Source organism: Accipiter gentilis, chromosome 3 (assembly GCF_929443795.1).
Source record: "Accipiter gentilis chromosome 3, bAccGen1.1, whole genome shotgun sequence".
NCBI classification, from domain to species: Eukaryota; Metazoa; Chordata; class Aves; order Accipitriformes; family Accipitridae; genus Astur; species Astur gentilis.
The window spans coordinates 36988019-37004925 of NC_064882.1; the positions used below are offsets into that span (position 1 = coordinate 36988019).

Here is a 16907-nt window from a genome sequence, read left to right on the forward strand (position 1 = left end):
ATAGCAACCACAAATCAACAAATGATTTCCCTGGGCTATTTAGGCATACCACTGCTATTAGGTCCTCTGATTTTTAATTAAAAGGATATAGCTCTAAACATCTTGAGGTAATTAAAATGATAATATCTTCTGTAGGATGCATTTGGTAAAGTAATAGTAATCCTCCTACGTGACTTTATTACTCAAAAATATAACTGTAACTTCATTAGACAAATCAGATTATCCAATTTTTTTTTAATAGACTTAAAATGTAAAATATGCTCACAGTTCTGCTGCGGTTCTTGAATGTAATAAGAGAATTCCCTCTCGCACATTTTACGGTGTAACCCTTGAGATAATGATCCTATTAACCTTCATTATAATTCTAATTAATATGCCATATCACAAATAGTTCCTTGTTATCTCTTTGCCATTCATAATGCTTTCATAAGGAGTCGATTACTGTGGTAGTGTTAAGACTACAAGTTAAAAAAATATACATACATCCCTAGCTTTACACATTTATTTCTGGCTGAACTCTGACGAAAAGAAGTAACAACTAGAAGGAAAACTATTTGAATAAGCCTGCTTAAAAAAAATTTATTTTTGCACACATATTATTTTGTTTATTTGTACACACATGCATAGATTGAGTTTTGTAAATAAGTATGTGTCTGTGCCTCTGTGTGTGTATGAAATCTGTATCTTTAAAATGAAAATGTTGCAACATGTTGTAATGAACCACTGGATTTTAGAAGTTGTTAGAGAATAATATTATTCCAGGTGTTGCCTAGATACATATGGAAGCAAAAAATAACTGAACAAAAATTGCAACAGATGTACTTACTTAAAGTAGCGGTTTAAGGAGAGACTTCCACTGTGGATGAAAACTTACTGTCAGTCAGTCTGGTCCTTATGTCCAAGCTATCTCTAAATTTTAAAACTCTTTCGAGTTTTCTGCAAAAACTATTGACTTCCCTCTCTCTCATACAGTAAAACTTACTCATAAAAGTATGTACCCATTATTTCCTTTTCTCTGTCCTTGGCAAATGCACCTCTGTCCTTATCATTTCCATGCCAAATACAAGAGATTATTTGTACTTTCTCTTAGCACAGGACCTTGGCACTGTCCCTTGCTTTCTGTGTCTTTCCACTGTCTTCTATATTAGATTAAGTGTAAGTTCTTGGTCTTTACTCTCAAGACTCATCATAGACTAAACCTAATTTTGAAATCTTTCATTCACTGATAGGATATTTACTCTAGCCTCCATGATGCCATCCTTGATGCCAAGCGCTGGCTACCTATTTTCTCATAAGCTTCCTTTCCAAATTAAGAAGCTCTCAGAAGATTTCCAGGTAAGTTTTCCATTTGATTCTTTTACATCTCACCCTTAAGCTCTCCTGACACCATGTTTATTAAAAATTTGGCTAAAAATGGCAACTGGAACATTGAGATTGCTGCACATAGTGCTATCCAGTACTGACATATTAATTTGTTCATAGTACATTATTTCGTGTCTTCTATTTGAATTGCAAGGTTTTGGAGATATATTTGTGAGAGCTCTGTACAGCGCTTAGGGTGGTGGGATCCTGGTCTGTGATTTCACCTCTCATGCATTACAGTAAGCCCTCCTCCTCTCTCCACCAAGTATCTACAAAAACGTGATGAAAAAATACTAGATTTCTAGAATAACAGCCACGCCTGCCTCTTCCAGTAGGTTAATTACAATTTAACATTGAATCTATATTCAAGAAAATGTGAGATTTAAGGACTAATACAGATATAGCTAATAGTTTCTTGAAAAACAGCATTTGACCAGATGACATCTTGAGTCACCTCAACTCTTACGATGCAGGAACATCTATGAATGAGTCTGTATGGGACCTCTTAATTCTTTTTCTTGAAGTAGTGTTGCATCCCTGAATGGGAATTTTAATACATATGAGAGAATCATTCTGGTTATTCAGAGGTAACATGATGGTTCCGAGAAGTGGTAAGACACACCTCACTACTAATGATGATGCTACCATGTTCCTCCCAAATAAGACAAACCATAATCGATCATGTTGCAAATTGAACATCTAAGGAATGTATCTTTCTGTAGAAGTCTTTGCTCTCTAGCCTCAACTGAAGCAAAATACAGCATGACTCTTTCAACTCTGAGCTTTCTTAGGTCAAAATGAAAAAAACAAGAAAAGATTTTTTTTGTCTTTAAACATCTAAAATCCTGTTTTGTGAGATTAGCTGGTGAATCAAGTTTTGGATAAGATTATTATGGGAGAAGTCAAGCAAACAGAAAGATGACTCAAACAGTTTAGTGCCAGGACAATTTCTTAACACAGAGGAAAATCATCCTCTGGTTGCATATGGAATCCTCCCACAATGAAAAGGGAGCCTGGCAACAGAAATAAAACTGCAAATGCTCCAACTTTTGCTGTGGAACTGGCCTCACAGCTGAAGTATAATGAGGAGACACCAGAAAAACTGTCACTGAGGAGGAGAGACCGTAACATGGCTAAGGAATGCTGTGCCTATTTCCATGCTTGTCAAAACAGACAACCTGGTAGATAGAAAGGTAAAACTGTCTTTCATTCACCCTCCCCATCAAAAAAACCCAAATGAAACCCAAACCAAAAAGTGAGCCAAAAACATAGAGGGGAAATTCCCTGTACGCACGCTCTCACTATAACCACGATGGACTATGCAGGCTAAGAGTGGATGTCTCCCTCTCGAGTCGAGTCCAGCAGGGCAGCGCTGCACCACCTCCAAAATACCTGGTGACTGTGGTGGGGCCACCCTGGAACAGAGCCCACCAGTGAGACCAAAGAGTGGCTCTGGCTGGATCTGTGCCGCTGGGCTGTGCCTTGGATGAACAACACTCAGCGCAACTGACTGCTGTGAAAAAAAAAAAAAAAAAAAAAAAAAAAAAAAGTGGTTTTCATCTGCTGTAGAGCATAGCTCAGCCACACAAATATTTGTGTGTTGAGCGAAGAACGGGGCTGTCAGTTGCTCAGTGTCTTAGGCACTTGTGTGTTTCTTCCTTTTTATGATCTTGTCAAAGATCGGACGGTGGATGGTGGTACCCTCCCTCAGGCGAGAAAGGTAGTTTTTCTACAGAAAGAGTTTGTGAAAATTGTGCTCCCACTGCCCCGCGCTTCTAGCTGTGGGACTTACCCACAGCTTTAGGACTGGAACAGGGTATGCAGTTTCTGTGGAGCTGGAAGACATTCTTTTAATAAGAATTTGTAAAGAGATCAAAACAAGCACAGAAACCCAATTCCACCCTATATGTGTCAAAAATAAATTTACAACTGGGAATACTCCCCAGGAGATATGTTTTTCCTGGCTCCTCCATCACATCAGTGAAACACGGCCAGTGCTCTGTTCTGGACTTCGCAAACATTCATCATCGATAAACTAGATGGAAGAAGCCAAGTGTTTGTGTGGGCTTAAAAAAAAAAAATCATTATTTAATGACACTCAAAGAAGTACTTTTTCGGAGGGCAGTTCAAATGGCACCAGCTGTTCTGAAAAGGAGATTTAAAGGATCTTGGTACAGCATATAACAAAACCATAGACCATTGTTTGGTCATCCCAAATAATGTGTGTATATGCACACACTTTCCTTCAAAGTAAACCATTTCCTTAAATCTCTCCCTAGTGATTGGACACAAATTAGATTTGTTTTGACATTCGACTTTTTTCTTCTACCTTTGGACAGGCCGATAATACTGTAATCACATCGTATTTTAAGCTCCTCTTTGATATGCTAAACATTGAATTTGTCCAGTTTCCTGTTGTACCACACTTTTTTCCAGCTTTGAAGTCAATACTGTTGCTCTTTTTTGCATCCTTTGCTGGTTTGTGCCCTGAGGAAGCTGTAGTCTGGCACCCAGTTTCTGAGAGCACAGAGACAGAATTACTTGTAGAAATTTTTACCCTCCACAACACAGTTTCCATTTTCCAGGCAGGCCTGCCTTTTTATAGGTCTAACTTCGGATGTGGCTTTTTTACAACTAGGGCCAGAAAAGAAACCATTCTCTGATCATGTCAAGGTTGTAAGGATCACACGTTTTCTTACTCCTCCTGTGACACTCCTGTAACCTTTTAAAAAATTGTACACCACATCATTCTCTCCCAAATACATCAATGCAGGTCAGTTGTTGATAAGAGCCATCAGCCGGTCCAGAGAGGAAAGCATTCACCTTGTCTCAGCTCTGTCTGAGCTAGAATGACAAAATCTCTCTTTATCCCTGTATTTTTGAAGGAGCTGTTGCATACTTGGGTCAGCAAAACCAGGCTGGTTTAAACTTATTAAGCATTTCAGACTATGCTGTATGTCAAGTCTGTTTTCACCTTTATTTACCAGTCCACTGATTCTGCACATTTTAATATAACTTCAAGCTTGCCAAGGAAAATAATAAGCAGTGGCATTTCTAGGATTATCCTTAACAACATCCCTAAAGCACACACAATGATTTCTCCACTGACGGCTTGCTGAGATCTCGTCAGTCAGGAAGTTCCTAATCCCATTAAAGCATGTTTTACTGATAGATAGAATGCTTATTTTTTACTCACAGTGTCATGTAACACTCACTATGGTGTCTTAGAGATAAATGCGTACATTGCGTGTCACACAAATTTGTGACATATTTGAGTTTGAGAATACCTGGGAACTCCTCCAAGAATGAAATCAGGTTTGTCTGACAAAGTCTATTTTCTATAAAATTTCTGATTGCTATTTATTGTATTACTATATGCTAATTACTTTATTAGTTGAACCCTCCTTCAGATTTTCCATTATTTTGCTTGTGATAGAATCACGTTCACCACTTCTCCGTCCTTCTAAAATTTTGCTATAATATCCAGCAAACTCTATTCTGGTGGAATTTCTTTGATACTCTTACATATAACAGAAAAGAGTATGAATAGGCCAGTCAACTCTTCCTAGTCAAGCCCTCACAATCTTCTTGCCAGTTCTATGTGTCTGCTGATTTTAAAGTGTTCACCATAGCATGTGTTGCTTAACATCCTCCTGGGTTACTGAGGGACTGGAAAGTATTTTGTCACATCCTGGTGACAAAAGCACGTAAATAAAGGGCAGAACTACTTGTTGAGTATTTATTTTGCTGCATTATAAACAATTTTATCATCACAGCTCGTATTTTTGCTACAGGGAATGATGTCTGTCTATAGATTCTTGTTTTGATTCTCACGTTTTATAAAAATAATGTATTACACTGTTAAAAGAGGTTTCGTTCTCAGGCAATAGCTGTCCATTGCTTGTGTACTGGCTGCCCCAAAAGACTTCGTGGAGGTGGTAGGGCCATGTATAGTAGTATATGCTGTATGGCGTACTGGCAGGAGAGTTGCTTTTGTCTGGATGCTTTAGGAGGTGTCCTGGCCCACAGATCACCTGTTGAAAGCATAAGGCATGTCACTATCACAGTCCCAGGTCTGACCAATCTATGTTGGTCCTTCCATGGGCTGTTTTCCAACTCCATGTCATGTACACAGCAAGCAATTGCCCTTCTAAATGAAATTGTCATTATGAATTGAGGCATTTTCTCTATCAAAGAATTTAAAAATATTCTTTGTGTAAAAAGAGGAGTAACAATGGATATTTTATAATTTGGCAAAAGTGAGTTTTTGGCAAAGCTATGAGTACAGAGAAGATGACAAGCAGGTGAAATGAGTTGGGGAGGGCACTCTGCAGGAGGATGGAAGAGCACGGGCAGGTGAAGGGGGCTATTCACCCTGACACTGGGCCTTTGGAGTCTTCTGCAAATCTCAGTTGACCATAGTTCCAAATAAAAATGAAAAAAAGCGTGTAAATTTGCATCAGGAAATCCACTGGGAATTGTTCTAGCCACACACTTGTTGGTCTGTTCTTTGACAAACGCAGCGAAGAAAATCCTGACGGAAACTGCATTTATTCAAGAGAGAGTCATGCTGTGGGAATGCTGAACAAATGCAACCAGACTGCAAAAATCTGGGAAAGAAAAAGGCAAGGTAGTCAGCAGAACTGTTGCTCTCAGCAAAAGCTGCAGTCATCTCTCCTTCTGCCTCTGAAAGGAAAGGGTGTGAAATGTTCTGCTTGTATTTGATAAACCCGAGACTTGACTTGCTTGGAGAAGAGCGAAGCTTTACGCTTCTGTTCCCACTGACAGTGTTGTGGGCAGCCTGCTGTGATCACATCTGACCTTCCCTTGGCTGGATCTGTCTGTCTCAGATTATACTATCACATGGACGTCTCATGCAGCGAGCTCCCCTTTGCTTACGGTGCTCCTTAGGCCAGTGAACCGAGCTAAAACGACCTGGAACCTTACTCTGGTCTCAGGCTAATGAGAACTGGGAATAACAAAACATCGCCAAGGCCCGTGGAGGTACAGTGGTACAGGAGGAAACAGAGGCCTCCGTGATGTCCATACGGTTGTATCTGAGAGAGAGACCGGTCGTGCTGATAGCACGTGCTAGTATTAAATCACTACTCAGGTTTGAAAACACATTAAGTCAGTAAAGAAAATACATGAATAAAGGCAAACAGAGAAGAAACTTGCTACCCTGCAGGATGCATGATAAATCATTTATTACAGTGGGAAAGAGGCTTTCAGACAGAAATGGCAGCGTATGAGTCTACTTATCTCCGCAGAAAACAAGCACCGCTGGGAAACTTGTATCCACAGAACTGCAGCTGTAAAGATGGCAGGGCTTCCATCTGGCTCCCTAAGCCTTTCTCCTGACACCATCGTTCCTATAAAAGGTGATGTGAAATATTCATGCATTTATCTTGCCACATCAGCAAGGAAGGTGTGTGCATTCAGCGTCCTAATGCACAAGAACAATTTGGTTTTGTTCTGATAGAAAAGAGATTTTTTGCTTTAACTGAGTCACATCAGCAGAAATATCACATCACAGAGGAAATGAGTTTGAAATGCCCTTGACAGGTTGATGGTTTGACAAAGGCAGAAGGAAAGAAAATGCCACTATCCAGGGGACAAGCCATCATGGGCACAGGGGAAGCAGTAGGTTAGGGCTCTTTCAGGCCTACTTGGCTTCAACTTTCTGGCGACAGATTTAACTGCCTTCATGTACGACTTCAAAGGACAGATTCCCATGGCCAAATTGTTTTGGAATGAACCTATTTGACAGCCTTTGACCCAGCTCCCCAACCAAGTTAAAATGACACATCCAACTTTATTTGGCATCTGAACCAGGAGGGAAATGACTTTTCTGTTCTGCCAGAGGCCTCTCTTATTTAATGTCCTATAAGGAGGAACAAACTGCATATAATAATGACATCTTGTGGTAGTTGTTGAATTATTGCCCTATGATTTGGTAGATAATTGGATGCCAAATTTCATGACATCTTTCTCCCTCCATGCTGCAGCTCTGCAAGTTCACACAATTTCTGCTGCTCTGACAAGCTGGGTGTGGAAGACCTCTAGAACCTTTGTATTTTGGTCATTTGATTACACAGGTCTGGCTTAACGTACAGGCCAGAAATTCATGGTCATAGCTGATTAAAGAATGGTTATCCAGATATTCATACAGAAAATAGTAGAGTTTTGATAATATTGAGTGCAGAGAGGCTCTGCCCCGTAGAATGAGCCTGCCTTCGCTGAGCCGCGGCTTTGCACTGGGTGTGAGAGTCAACGGAGGGAGCCTTTGCCGGCAGCATATGAAGCCCAACAGCTGCTGAACACCTGCACTGAGCTTGCAAACGGTCTTGGTGAGCAGCCACCCCCCCCCCCCTCACTACACGGAGATGTGTAGTGTTAGAAAGAGTAAATCCCCGAGGCCTCATGGTATCCCTGCTCTGCTTTTACTTATTTCAGCTTTGGTGTGCAGGTCTCGTAAATCCTGTTGTTAACTGTGTGGGTATCCAAGGATCCCGTGAAGCTCTAACCTTAGCGCAAGCTGTGTGACAGTTCATATTAGTGTCCATAATCGTGACATTTCACAGAGTATCCCATTTTGCCTGCCCATAATCATGTTCTTGCTGATGCACTCTCCGCAGTGCTTGCTCTAGTCGAAGTTAGCAGCTTTTCAGAACAAACAGCACACTTTCCTGGCGGTTTGTACAGTCCTTATCAGCACCGAGGGGCTCAGCTTTTATCAGGGAGTTTGGATGTTGACTAAATAGTCATAATAAATAAGATTAGCAGGAACGCTTAGGGATATATTTCTACAGAGGTGTCTGTTTATCCTGTCATGTGTTCGGTGGGTATCTTTGGGGCTCACCGTGTCTTCAGTTCTGTTCTACTGCGACACAGCTGATTGCTCAGGGGTTTTTTTTGGATGAAAGTGGCTTCAGCTACATGCCAAACAAACACTTGTTTTTTTCTTCTGGGCTACAAAGGCCTCATAAATAGACTTATAGTTTATATGCAAGATTTATATACAGTTCTGTTTCCCAGCTGTGAGGAAGGAGGCAGGAACAGACCCTATCACTTACGAAGAGCTCAGAGGTGAGGGTGAAATCACACACGGGTTAAGACAGTGAAATAATGCTGCTGAGCAACTGATAGTACAGAATGTGGAGTGACAGATCAATGCTACTTGTCTGCATTTTATGTAGCAGGGCATCTCTTCCCCGCTGGCCTTTTTCAGTGTCAGAGATCCTGGTGTTCACACTGGGTATTGGGAATAATGTGCTCTGCCTACTTCTTCAGGTCTGCACAAATGCAAGCAGGAGGCACTTGCTGGATTGCTACAGAAAATAGATGAAGATAATCATGAGACCCCATGACTTCATAATATCTAATGATAGGTATTCAGCTGTATTGATCTATTCTTTTTCCATGGGATGATGGCACCTATTGGGCATTATTAAAGAGGCAAAACAGTTCAAAGAAAAGAAATAATTTATACTGGTTTTTTTTTCCCCCAATGGGACTATAAACAACAGTTTCAGCATTTGGGCGCTTTTCTTTGTTTTCTTGTTTTGGGTTTGTTGTTTTTTGTTTTTTTTTACTGAAGTGTGTTGAGGGTGATCATCTTTAATTGACCTTGAACTTGTGGTGGTAAAATTATTGACATTTAAGATCAAGAGGTCTGGCCAAGAAGTTATCTTTCCTAAAAGAACATTCCTTTTGACTAAAAACCAGTCTGTGATTGTTTCCAACTTCCCACTTCTGCGCTAAGATCACATGGGGTGTGCCACTAACACTGGCTCCACCAAGAGCCACCTCTTCATATTGTTATTTACTGTTTGATGCCTTAGAATTGTGGCAGTTAGCAAGCTACCCAAGAAGTCCATGCCTCCAGGGATGGACACCTGGCTTTGTCAACATTGAAATGATTGCTTTTCCTCACCTCTTTCCTCATTTTTTTTCTGAAATGGATATATGGTTGGGTCTCTGCAATCACTTGGCTGAGAACATGGAAGCAGAAGGGGAGATGCTCTCCAAATGTTCTTTCACTATAAGCATAGTTAATAAAGCTTCTTTCTGGCCTGTCCTAAATTGTACTTTCATTATGACGCACTTGGGAGTCCTCAGATTCTCTGATAAACTGCTCTTAAAAATACAAACAGAAACTTAAATAAAACATCTGTTTAGTAAATAAATGTACTTTGAGGTACTCTGAGAAATCTTTTTAACACTGGCCTTTCAATACATTCTCCAGCCATTAAATGTTTCCCGAGCTCTACCAGATTTAGATGGAATCAAAGAAGCCTCTACAGAACCACTTGGTAACATTGTGGCAGGCTGTAAAGACTTAAAAGCTTTCATATATTGACACTGCAACAACAGATGAAAATGTGAAACCCCACAAGGACAAGGATCTGATTCTGCTCAAGTAGAATTCAACACTCAAGTATTGAAATCGCATTTATTTAACAGCCCAAACCATGATCCTTCCCTGATTAGCCATAAATAATACTCGATTTTTTAACTTACAAAAATAATCTCTTTGGCTTGATACAATTGCTCACAACAGTAAGGGCAACAGGAATTAGGTTTTAATAGTACTTCAGTTCATAGATACAATAAAGGAAAAAATGAATTTGTTTTTCACAGCATATCTAAAACATAAAATATTCTGAATTTTCAAAGCTCTGTTGGTGTCTTTTCCATTTGTGAATAAAACTATTTGATAATTAATATAGCTGAAGGAGAAATATCCTAATATGTTCAATAATGCCTACCACTGTTGTATATTCTTGTAAGACCGTATTTATAATAATTTGAATATATTCTGACCTAAAACATAGATGTAGTTTCTATGCGTGTCAATGTATACTGGTTTTGCACAAATGAAAACCTTATAACCAAGAACGTATATAAGACTTACAAGTTTGCATTACCATACATTTATTTTAAAAAGATGTATAAACAAGTTGTTTTCAATTAATTTTGTCTACAGAGATATACACAATTTAAAGACAAATTATCCAAAATCCTAATCCTCTCCTGCACTGAAAGAGCCATCAAGTAGTTTAACACAGAGGCATATAAAGTAAATCAGAATAGCTTCACAGACTTCAAAGGGGCTGTCGGAAATGATTCCCATCCCTTAATACAGGTTTATCACTGTTGGTGTTCTTGATGTCCTTTTTCTTCAAATTCTCTTTTATTTCGCTTTTGTTCATCTTATTCATAATCCCTGGTGGGAAATGTTTTTTAATTATTTAACTTCTGTAATACGACAGTAAAGTCAAGAGACTGGAACATTTCTTTCATAGAAAATTTGCAAAGCTGTGATCATGATGAATCTTCATTTTTTTTTGTATTTAATTGAGTAAATATGAATAGTGTGCAGATGTGTTGCTCTTGCCCCTGTCATTATGTTAACAATCCCTGAGACCAAGTTGGACTTGATTTCAAAGTTATTTTAAAACTTGGAACTTCTCTATGAAAATCTCTTTCATTTTCAGTGTTTGACATATGGTCTCATTTCCTCCTGATGTTTGAAATACGGTATCCATCTCAGGCCCATCCAGCCTCTTACAATTTGTTTGGTTTACAATCTTGACCTCAGCCTGCCTATAACAGGTTTATTAATACAAAATTCTGCCCACCATGAAGGTCTGTTCAGAGCTTTGCTGCCTTGAAGGATTTCTGCCCACATATTTTTATATAACTGCGAAATAATAACAAAAAAGGATTAATTCATACAGAAAATAAAGAAAACTTCTGCAAGATAAATTATCTAACTTACTGGTTGAAATGAGATTGTGATTGAATTTCTAGATAACAAATGTGAATAATTATGTACAGGCAAGAATAAACACAAAGATAAAGCACAAAATTTCAAAGTACTGTAAACATCAGATATCTGTGTAAATCGTTTAGACCATCCTTGGCATAAGAGCAGGAAACCAGTAACCTTTATAATTTCTTGTTTTCAACTTAAAATGAGTTGTATTATTAAAGGTAGAAATTTGGACACACGGTTATATTAAGCTAATCTTTGTTATGTCCAAACCTGAAGACTGTCTGAAAGCACTCGTGCATGTCTGTTTTAACCTTTACTTCAACACATTTCCGGAAAGTAACATAACTTCTCTCCCAGATATGAACTCTTCAATCTGAGCATAAGAAATTCCTCTCTCATAAGCAGATTATTATTTCACCATCTTCATCAATTTGCAGTTTTATGTGGAACAGTTAAAAAAAGTACATGGGAAGTAAATTCCGTGAAAGTATAATTTTAGGAATATTTGGCAGTTCATAATTAACTGAAGCTTAAAAATTTAAATAACATTATAGAAAGATGAGGAAAGGAAGGCTGTATTTTCAGCAGTAAGTTGGAGTACAGTATAATACAATATGAATGGGGTATAAAAGCAGTCAGTGATGTAAAGTGAAAAGCCTTTCTTCTACATGAAAAGATGGCTTAGCCCTATGTATTTGTGATGATTTAAATAAATACTGAAATATATTTAATATTAAATATATTTTTCCCTTGACTATGTGGGCTGATGTTAAGTATTTATTCCATTACAAGTTTGATTTAATATTGTCTAACAATCTTTAATTAATCTTGGCGATATCTTCCATAATTAAGCTGACAGTGACGTTGTCAAAGCTTCTGTGGGGAAATGATGCCCACACCATCAAAGTTTCTTTTGAAGAGAGTCTGAATTCTTACTTAGTGCTTAAAGCTGCCCATAACAAATTTGGAAACTTTTCTTCTGCTCCAATTATGATCTGTGGCTCATGGCACAAAGAACTCCACTGCAGTACAACATAGGTTATCCTGAATTAAATTCATTTTCTTGTTATGTTTGGATAATCAATTCTTTACCATGCTGTAATTTTTACTAAAATGTTTGCATTGGTTTTCAGAAGTTGCAAAGATAGCAATGAATACAGAATTAAATATAGACAGCCAGGAGACAAGGAGCTTTTTAAAGTATTTTCTTTGAATGAGGGATTGGCAGCCTTTTTCAAATTTCAGTTGAAAATATTTACACAAGTTGAAAACCACAGACTTAGAGGCAGTTCAAAAAACCTTCCTGAATTCTGCAGAACGTGGGTTGGATATCACTGCTTGAAATTATTTTCTCAATATGAATCAATGAATTTAAAAAAGCCTTACCAAATATTTAGTACACGAGGAAGCCAAGCCAGTAGTGTTTAGAGTCCTATCTGCACGTCTCACATATTATATTCCTAATATTAATCTCTAATATTAATAAGCCTCTGTGGATTCTGTATTTGTGTGAGCTAAGAGCTAGCCAAAGAGGATCTAGCCAAATCCATTACATGATAGTTTTAACAGCTGCTGATAAGAAATCTCCAGCTGACTGCTAGAAAGAGGGTAGTATTCTAGGAACATATCACTGTGTACTTGCACCGTATTTTATATTCCTGCCTATAGCATCTGCTCATAGCTTCTCTTAGAGACAGAATAATGGGTGAAAATGGGCTTTTGGCCAATACAGATAGTCTTAACATTCTTACAGGTGATGTTCCTTGTCTTAGAGTTACCTTTGGAGCTTCCTGCCCATGACCTCTTTCATTAATTTAATCCTCAAAAATCTACAGACATGGAAACAAAGTTTCCAGTGATGATTATAGTCCTCTTGTTGAAATGGCTAGATATGTAGAACTAGCCCTTCCTCCTTTATTTGTAGAGACTGTGTTACCAAAGTAATCATTCTGTTAGGTCAGCGTCTGGTTAGAAACATCTGGGCTGCCTTCTGTATTGCTTGATCACCATGGGAACGATGGACAACTTTAGACATGAAGACACAGACAGAGAATATTGAAAAGCATTGAGTACACTTGACTCAGCAATCCTGTCAAACTTCCTGGCAGTTTCCCCAGGCTGTAGTGATTCTCTACAGGGTCTATCCACACCAAACCAAACTACCGTACTGTGACACTAGTCTCTACATAATAGTTATCCCACAGCTTGGCCCTGCTGAGTAGGGTTGGCCAGTAAGCAAGAATTTTAGTTTGCTGAGACTTTGGAATGACATACAGCTCTTTAAATATGTCAAAGAAAAAAAAAAGCAAAGAGGGACCATGACCTAGTATAGCCCAATCCATGGTGCACCTACATCCTGAATCCTGCCTGAGGTCTGGTTATAGCACCTCAGAAAGGATATGGCAGAATCAGAAAAGATACAGAGAAGGAAAACAAGGCCTGTCAGAGAAAAGCAAAGGCACCCAAAGATAGTAAATGTATAGGAACTGGGATTGAGAAGTATTTTTTCACAATACTCATAATTAAATTACGGAAATTACAGTGTCATGGAAGCCAAAATACAGCCGAATTTGAAAGTGGATAGGAAAAATGAATGGAGGATAGATACATGTGTGGCTATTAAACCAAATGATACAAATACAAGTTACGGTATGAGGTATCTCTTAAACCAGCAAGTACCAACAGTTGAGACACTAGGGAAAGAACACTTGGATATTTCATGTGTTTCGTACAGTGTTCTCCTTGCCACTGTCAGTTACAGAGTATTCTGTGAACTGGATCCGGTATGGCCAATCTTACGCTCTTGATTCAAGGCTTGCTTTGTGTAATTTAAACTATACAAAAAAATGTCTCTCAGCCTTAACAAGGATGGTGCTAACAAAACAGCATCCTTCAAGACTGTATTATTACTGAGATCCCTTGGGTAATGCTGTACCTCGCACTGGTTAATACAAGATACTCTGTCATATCCTAGAATTCCCACTAGATAAACAGAATTCTTAAAGAATTGTCCAATTTCTGATATAATTTTCAACTGGAACAAGTTTGAAATTTTCATTTCTCTTAGTAAAATAATAATTTTATGAAGAATTAAAAGAAATAATTTCTACACCATTTATATGCACATCACACAAACTGAGTGTAATATGAATACCAATAAAGGCAGCAAAAGTCCTAGCCAGAGAAGAAATAGACCTTACTACCTCTCCAAGGTATTAACTGATATACTAAAGACATATTACTCCTTAAGGAATCTTAGGAGATGGTATAATTTTGTTTTGTTTTGTTCAGCAGCACAGATGCCCACAAGAGCAAATGAAAGCAATACTGTACGAGTTTCCCATTGAAGCCTATCTCCCATAAATGCAAAACGTCGTTTTCTACTGGCATCAGTTTAACTCTGGTACTCTCCACTGAAAAAGGATCTTCCTTTTCTCTTGTAGCTGTGAAGTGTCTTGAATATGTTGTGGCTATTTACAGGCAATACGCTTCTTAATGATTAAACTTACAAATTTTAAAATGGGCTTTCTTACCTCTCCACTAGCTTTACCAATGGGAGAGTTGAGAATGAAGTCAGGAGGAGCAAAGACATCAACCAGGGCAACTGCATCATCTTTCAACTGTGTAAAAACAAGACACATATTTGGCAACTTCTGTAGTTGTCTATGGCTACCTGTGAACTACAGAGCAGCACGAAGATTATTCTCATAAAGTACCAGCTATTGGTTACTTAAGAGAAATCCACAATAAGGAGTCTCAATTTATTTTGCTTTTTTTTCCTCCCACGGTAATTGTCTAAAGAGACTGTATTTTAAATGTTTTCTTCCTTTGCTTATGGGTTTTAAAACACATTTTAATGAAGATGGTGCTGTTCACACATGTAAAACCACGTATTTTTGAACTTTAAAAACATAACATCCAGATTCTTCTTTGAAATTTTGCTTACATGCTTAGAATATAATCCAGTTCGAAAAGCTTTTGTGTTGAGAAAAAAAATTCATGAGCTAACACAGTAATGAAATAAATAGAACTGGACTGTGGTATTTCGCTGGCTTTCCAATGAAGACTGCAAGGCCACAAATGATAGAGTGTTATTTGCAAGATTGATTGTTTTTCATTTTTTTGTAAATAAATTAGGACTAGATGCAAGGTCAATGAGTTGCCAAACTTTACAGAAAGTTATTCAGAAACTATTCATGTCATATTTTGCTAATTTACTCCTTGATGTACAGAATAACTGATATATCTCTTTTTTAGTGTTTGTATACTATATTTATTTAATCACAACAAACAATATTGAAGGCTTACCCTGTAGCAGAGCTCCAGAATAGCATCCTGAATAAATCTACCAGCTTGTTCACCCGAAGCATAGCCACCTGCAAATACATTCACAAAGAAGCCTATACCAGTTAAGATTGTATTGATACAATCCTTTTACAAAGGAGTTTATCAGCTCAGTATTCAAGAGACTAAATAGATGCCCCTGTGTAATTGGACTGACTGTCTTTCATTAATGATTTGAATGCAAAATCATTAATCTAAGACATTTGGAACCTTTCGCGTTAACAAGCTACGCTACACATCTTGCTGCCTATCCCCTATCCTCTCCCCCAAGCACTGGACCTCAGCAAAACTTGTGAGCCCTCCATTATTTCTGAGCTAAGAGTCTTTTGGGTTCATTTGTCGCTCCAGATTCCTGCTCAGGAAAATTTTGTCCAGAATGATTGTTTTATATTACACAGGCAATAAGAAAATGCTCTAATCTAAATTCTAATTGGGATTCCCTCCCACTAACAAGTTAGGACTTTACAAAAAAGTGACATGCACAGTATATTCAGGGAGCTGATCTCACCTTGGTAGAGCACAGCTAGATGTTTACTTAAAGACCAGAGTCCATACAGCGCACTGAGATTCTTAAGCACTGGCTGCAGAGTAGATGGTATGTTGGGATCATGAGTGTAGGCATGATATCTTTGTAAGACTGTTTGTTCAATAAAAGCAATGGCTAATGATCGACAGTAGTACACCTTAGGAAACAGAAAAGAAGGACACTGAGTAACAAAATACAAGGAACCAATGCTTAGCTGGTGCAAGAGGGCATTGGCCTGGTGAAGTTAGTGGAGATTTGTTGATTTAGATCTGCTGATCTAGTTTGAGATTAAAGAAATCTAAGAAGAAACTCTAGGAAAAAACTCTTTCTTCAATGTCTTTGCAAAGGTTAGTCATGAAATGCCTCATGAAATGCCTTTTAGAAATAAGATCCTAGTTTTCCACTGTGTTCCAGTTTGCGTACTTTCTTATACGAATCCAAAGGGAGCAGAGATCAGATGCCTACCAGTGTAATTAGGCAGTTGCACTCAGACTTTATGGGATCAAGTAGCTACATCAGAGAGAAGACCATACAAAATCAGGTTTGCTGACTTTAGGATCATTAATAAACCCATATAACTCTAAGAAGAGAAAGGTAGGTTTACATTTATTTAATATTATACAGAGTTTTATAAAAAGGATAAGATCTTCAAAGTGGTTCAGTAACCCATTGAAAACTTATTACAGTCCCTTCAAATAAAAATATTAAAAATCTGATCATGTTAGCATGAGTGGATTCTGTTTATGGATTGCAATAGATTGCAATACGTTTTGAAAGAACTATCCAACTAATCCTTGCCAACTATCCAATCAGAAAGGCAAGTAACCAGTTACTGTTAATATGGAGTATAAAACCCTAAGGGATTGTATTTACATAGGAACACTTGTCTACTTT

General features: G+C 38.1%; 1 protein-coding gene across 1 annotated transcript in view; it reads right to left on the reverse strand.

Annotated features, from left to right (window-relative positions):
- Positions 1–10539: 10539 nt before the first annotated feature.
- The window catches only part of ACOX3 (acyl-CoA oxidase 3, pristanoyl), a 37671-nt gene continuing 31303 nt past the window's right edge, over positions 10540–16907 (reverse strand). The window contains exons 15-18 of the mRNA XM_049797922.1: positions 15996–16170; positions 15452–15519; positions 14677–14763; positions 10540–11068 (exon numbers count right to left, since the gene is read on the reverse strand). Coding sequence (XP_049653879.1) covers positions 10949–11068; positions 14677–14763; positions 15452–15519; positions 15996–16170 — 450 coding nt within the window. The 3' untranslated portion in view covers positions 10540–10948. The remainder of the gene's footprint in view (positions 11069–14676; positions 14764–15451; positions 15520–15995; positions 16171–16907) is intronic.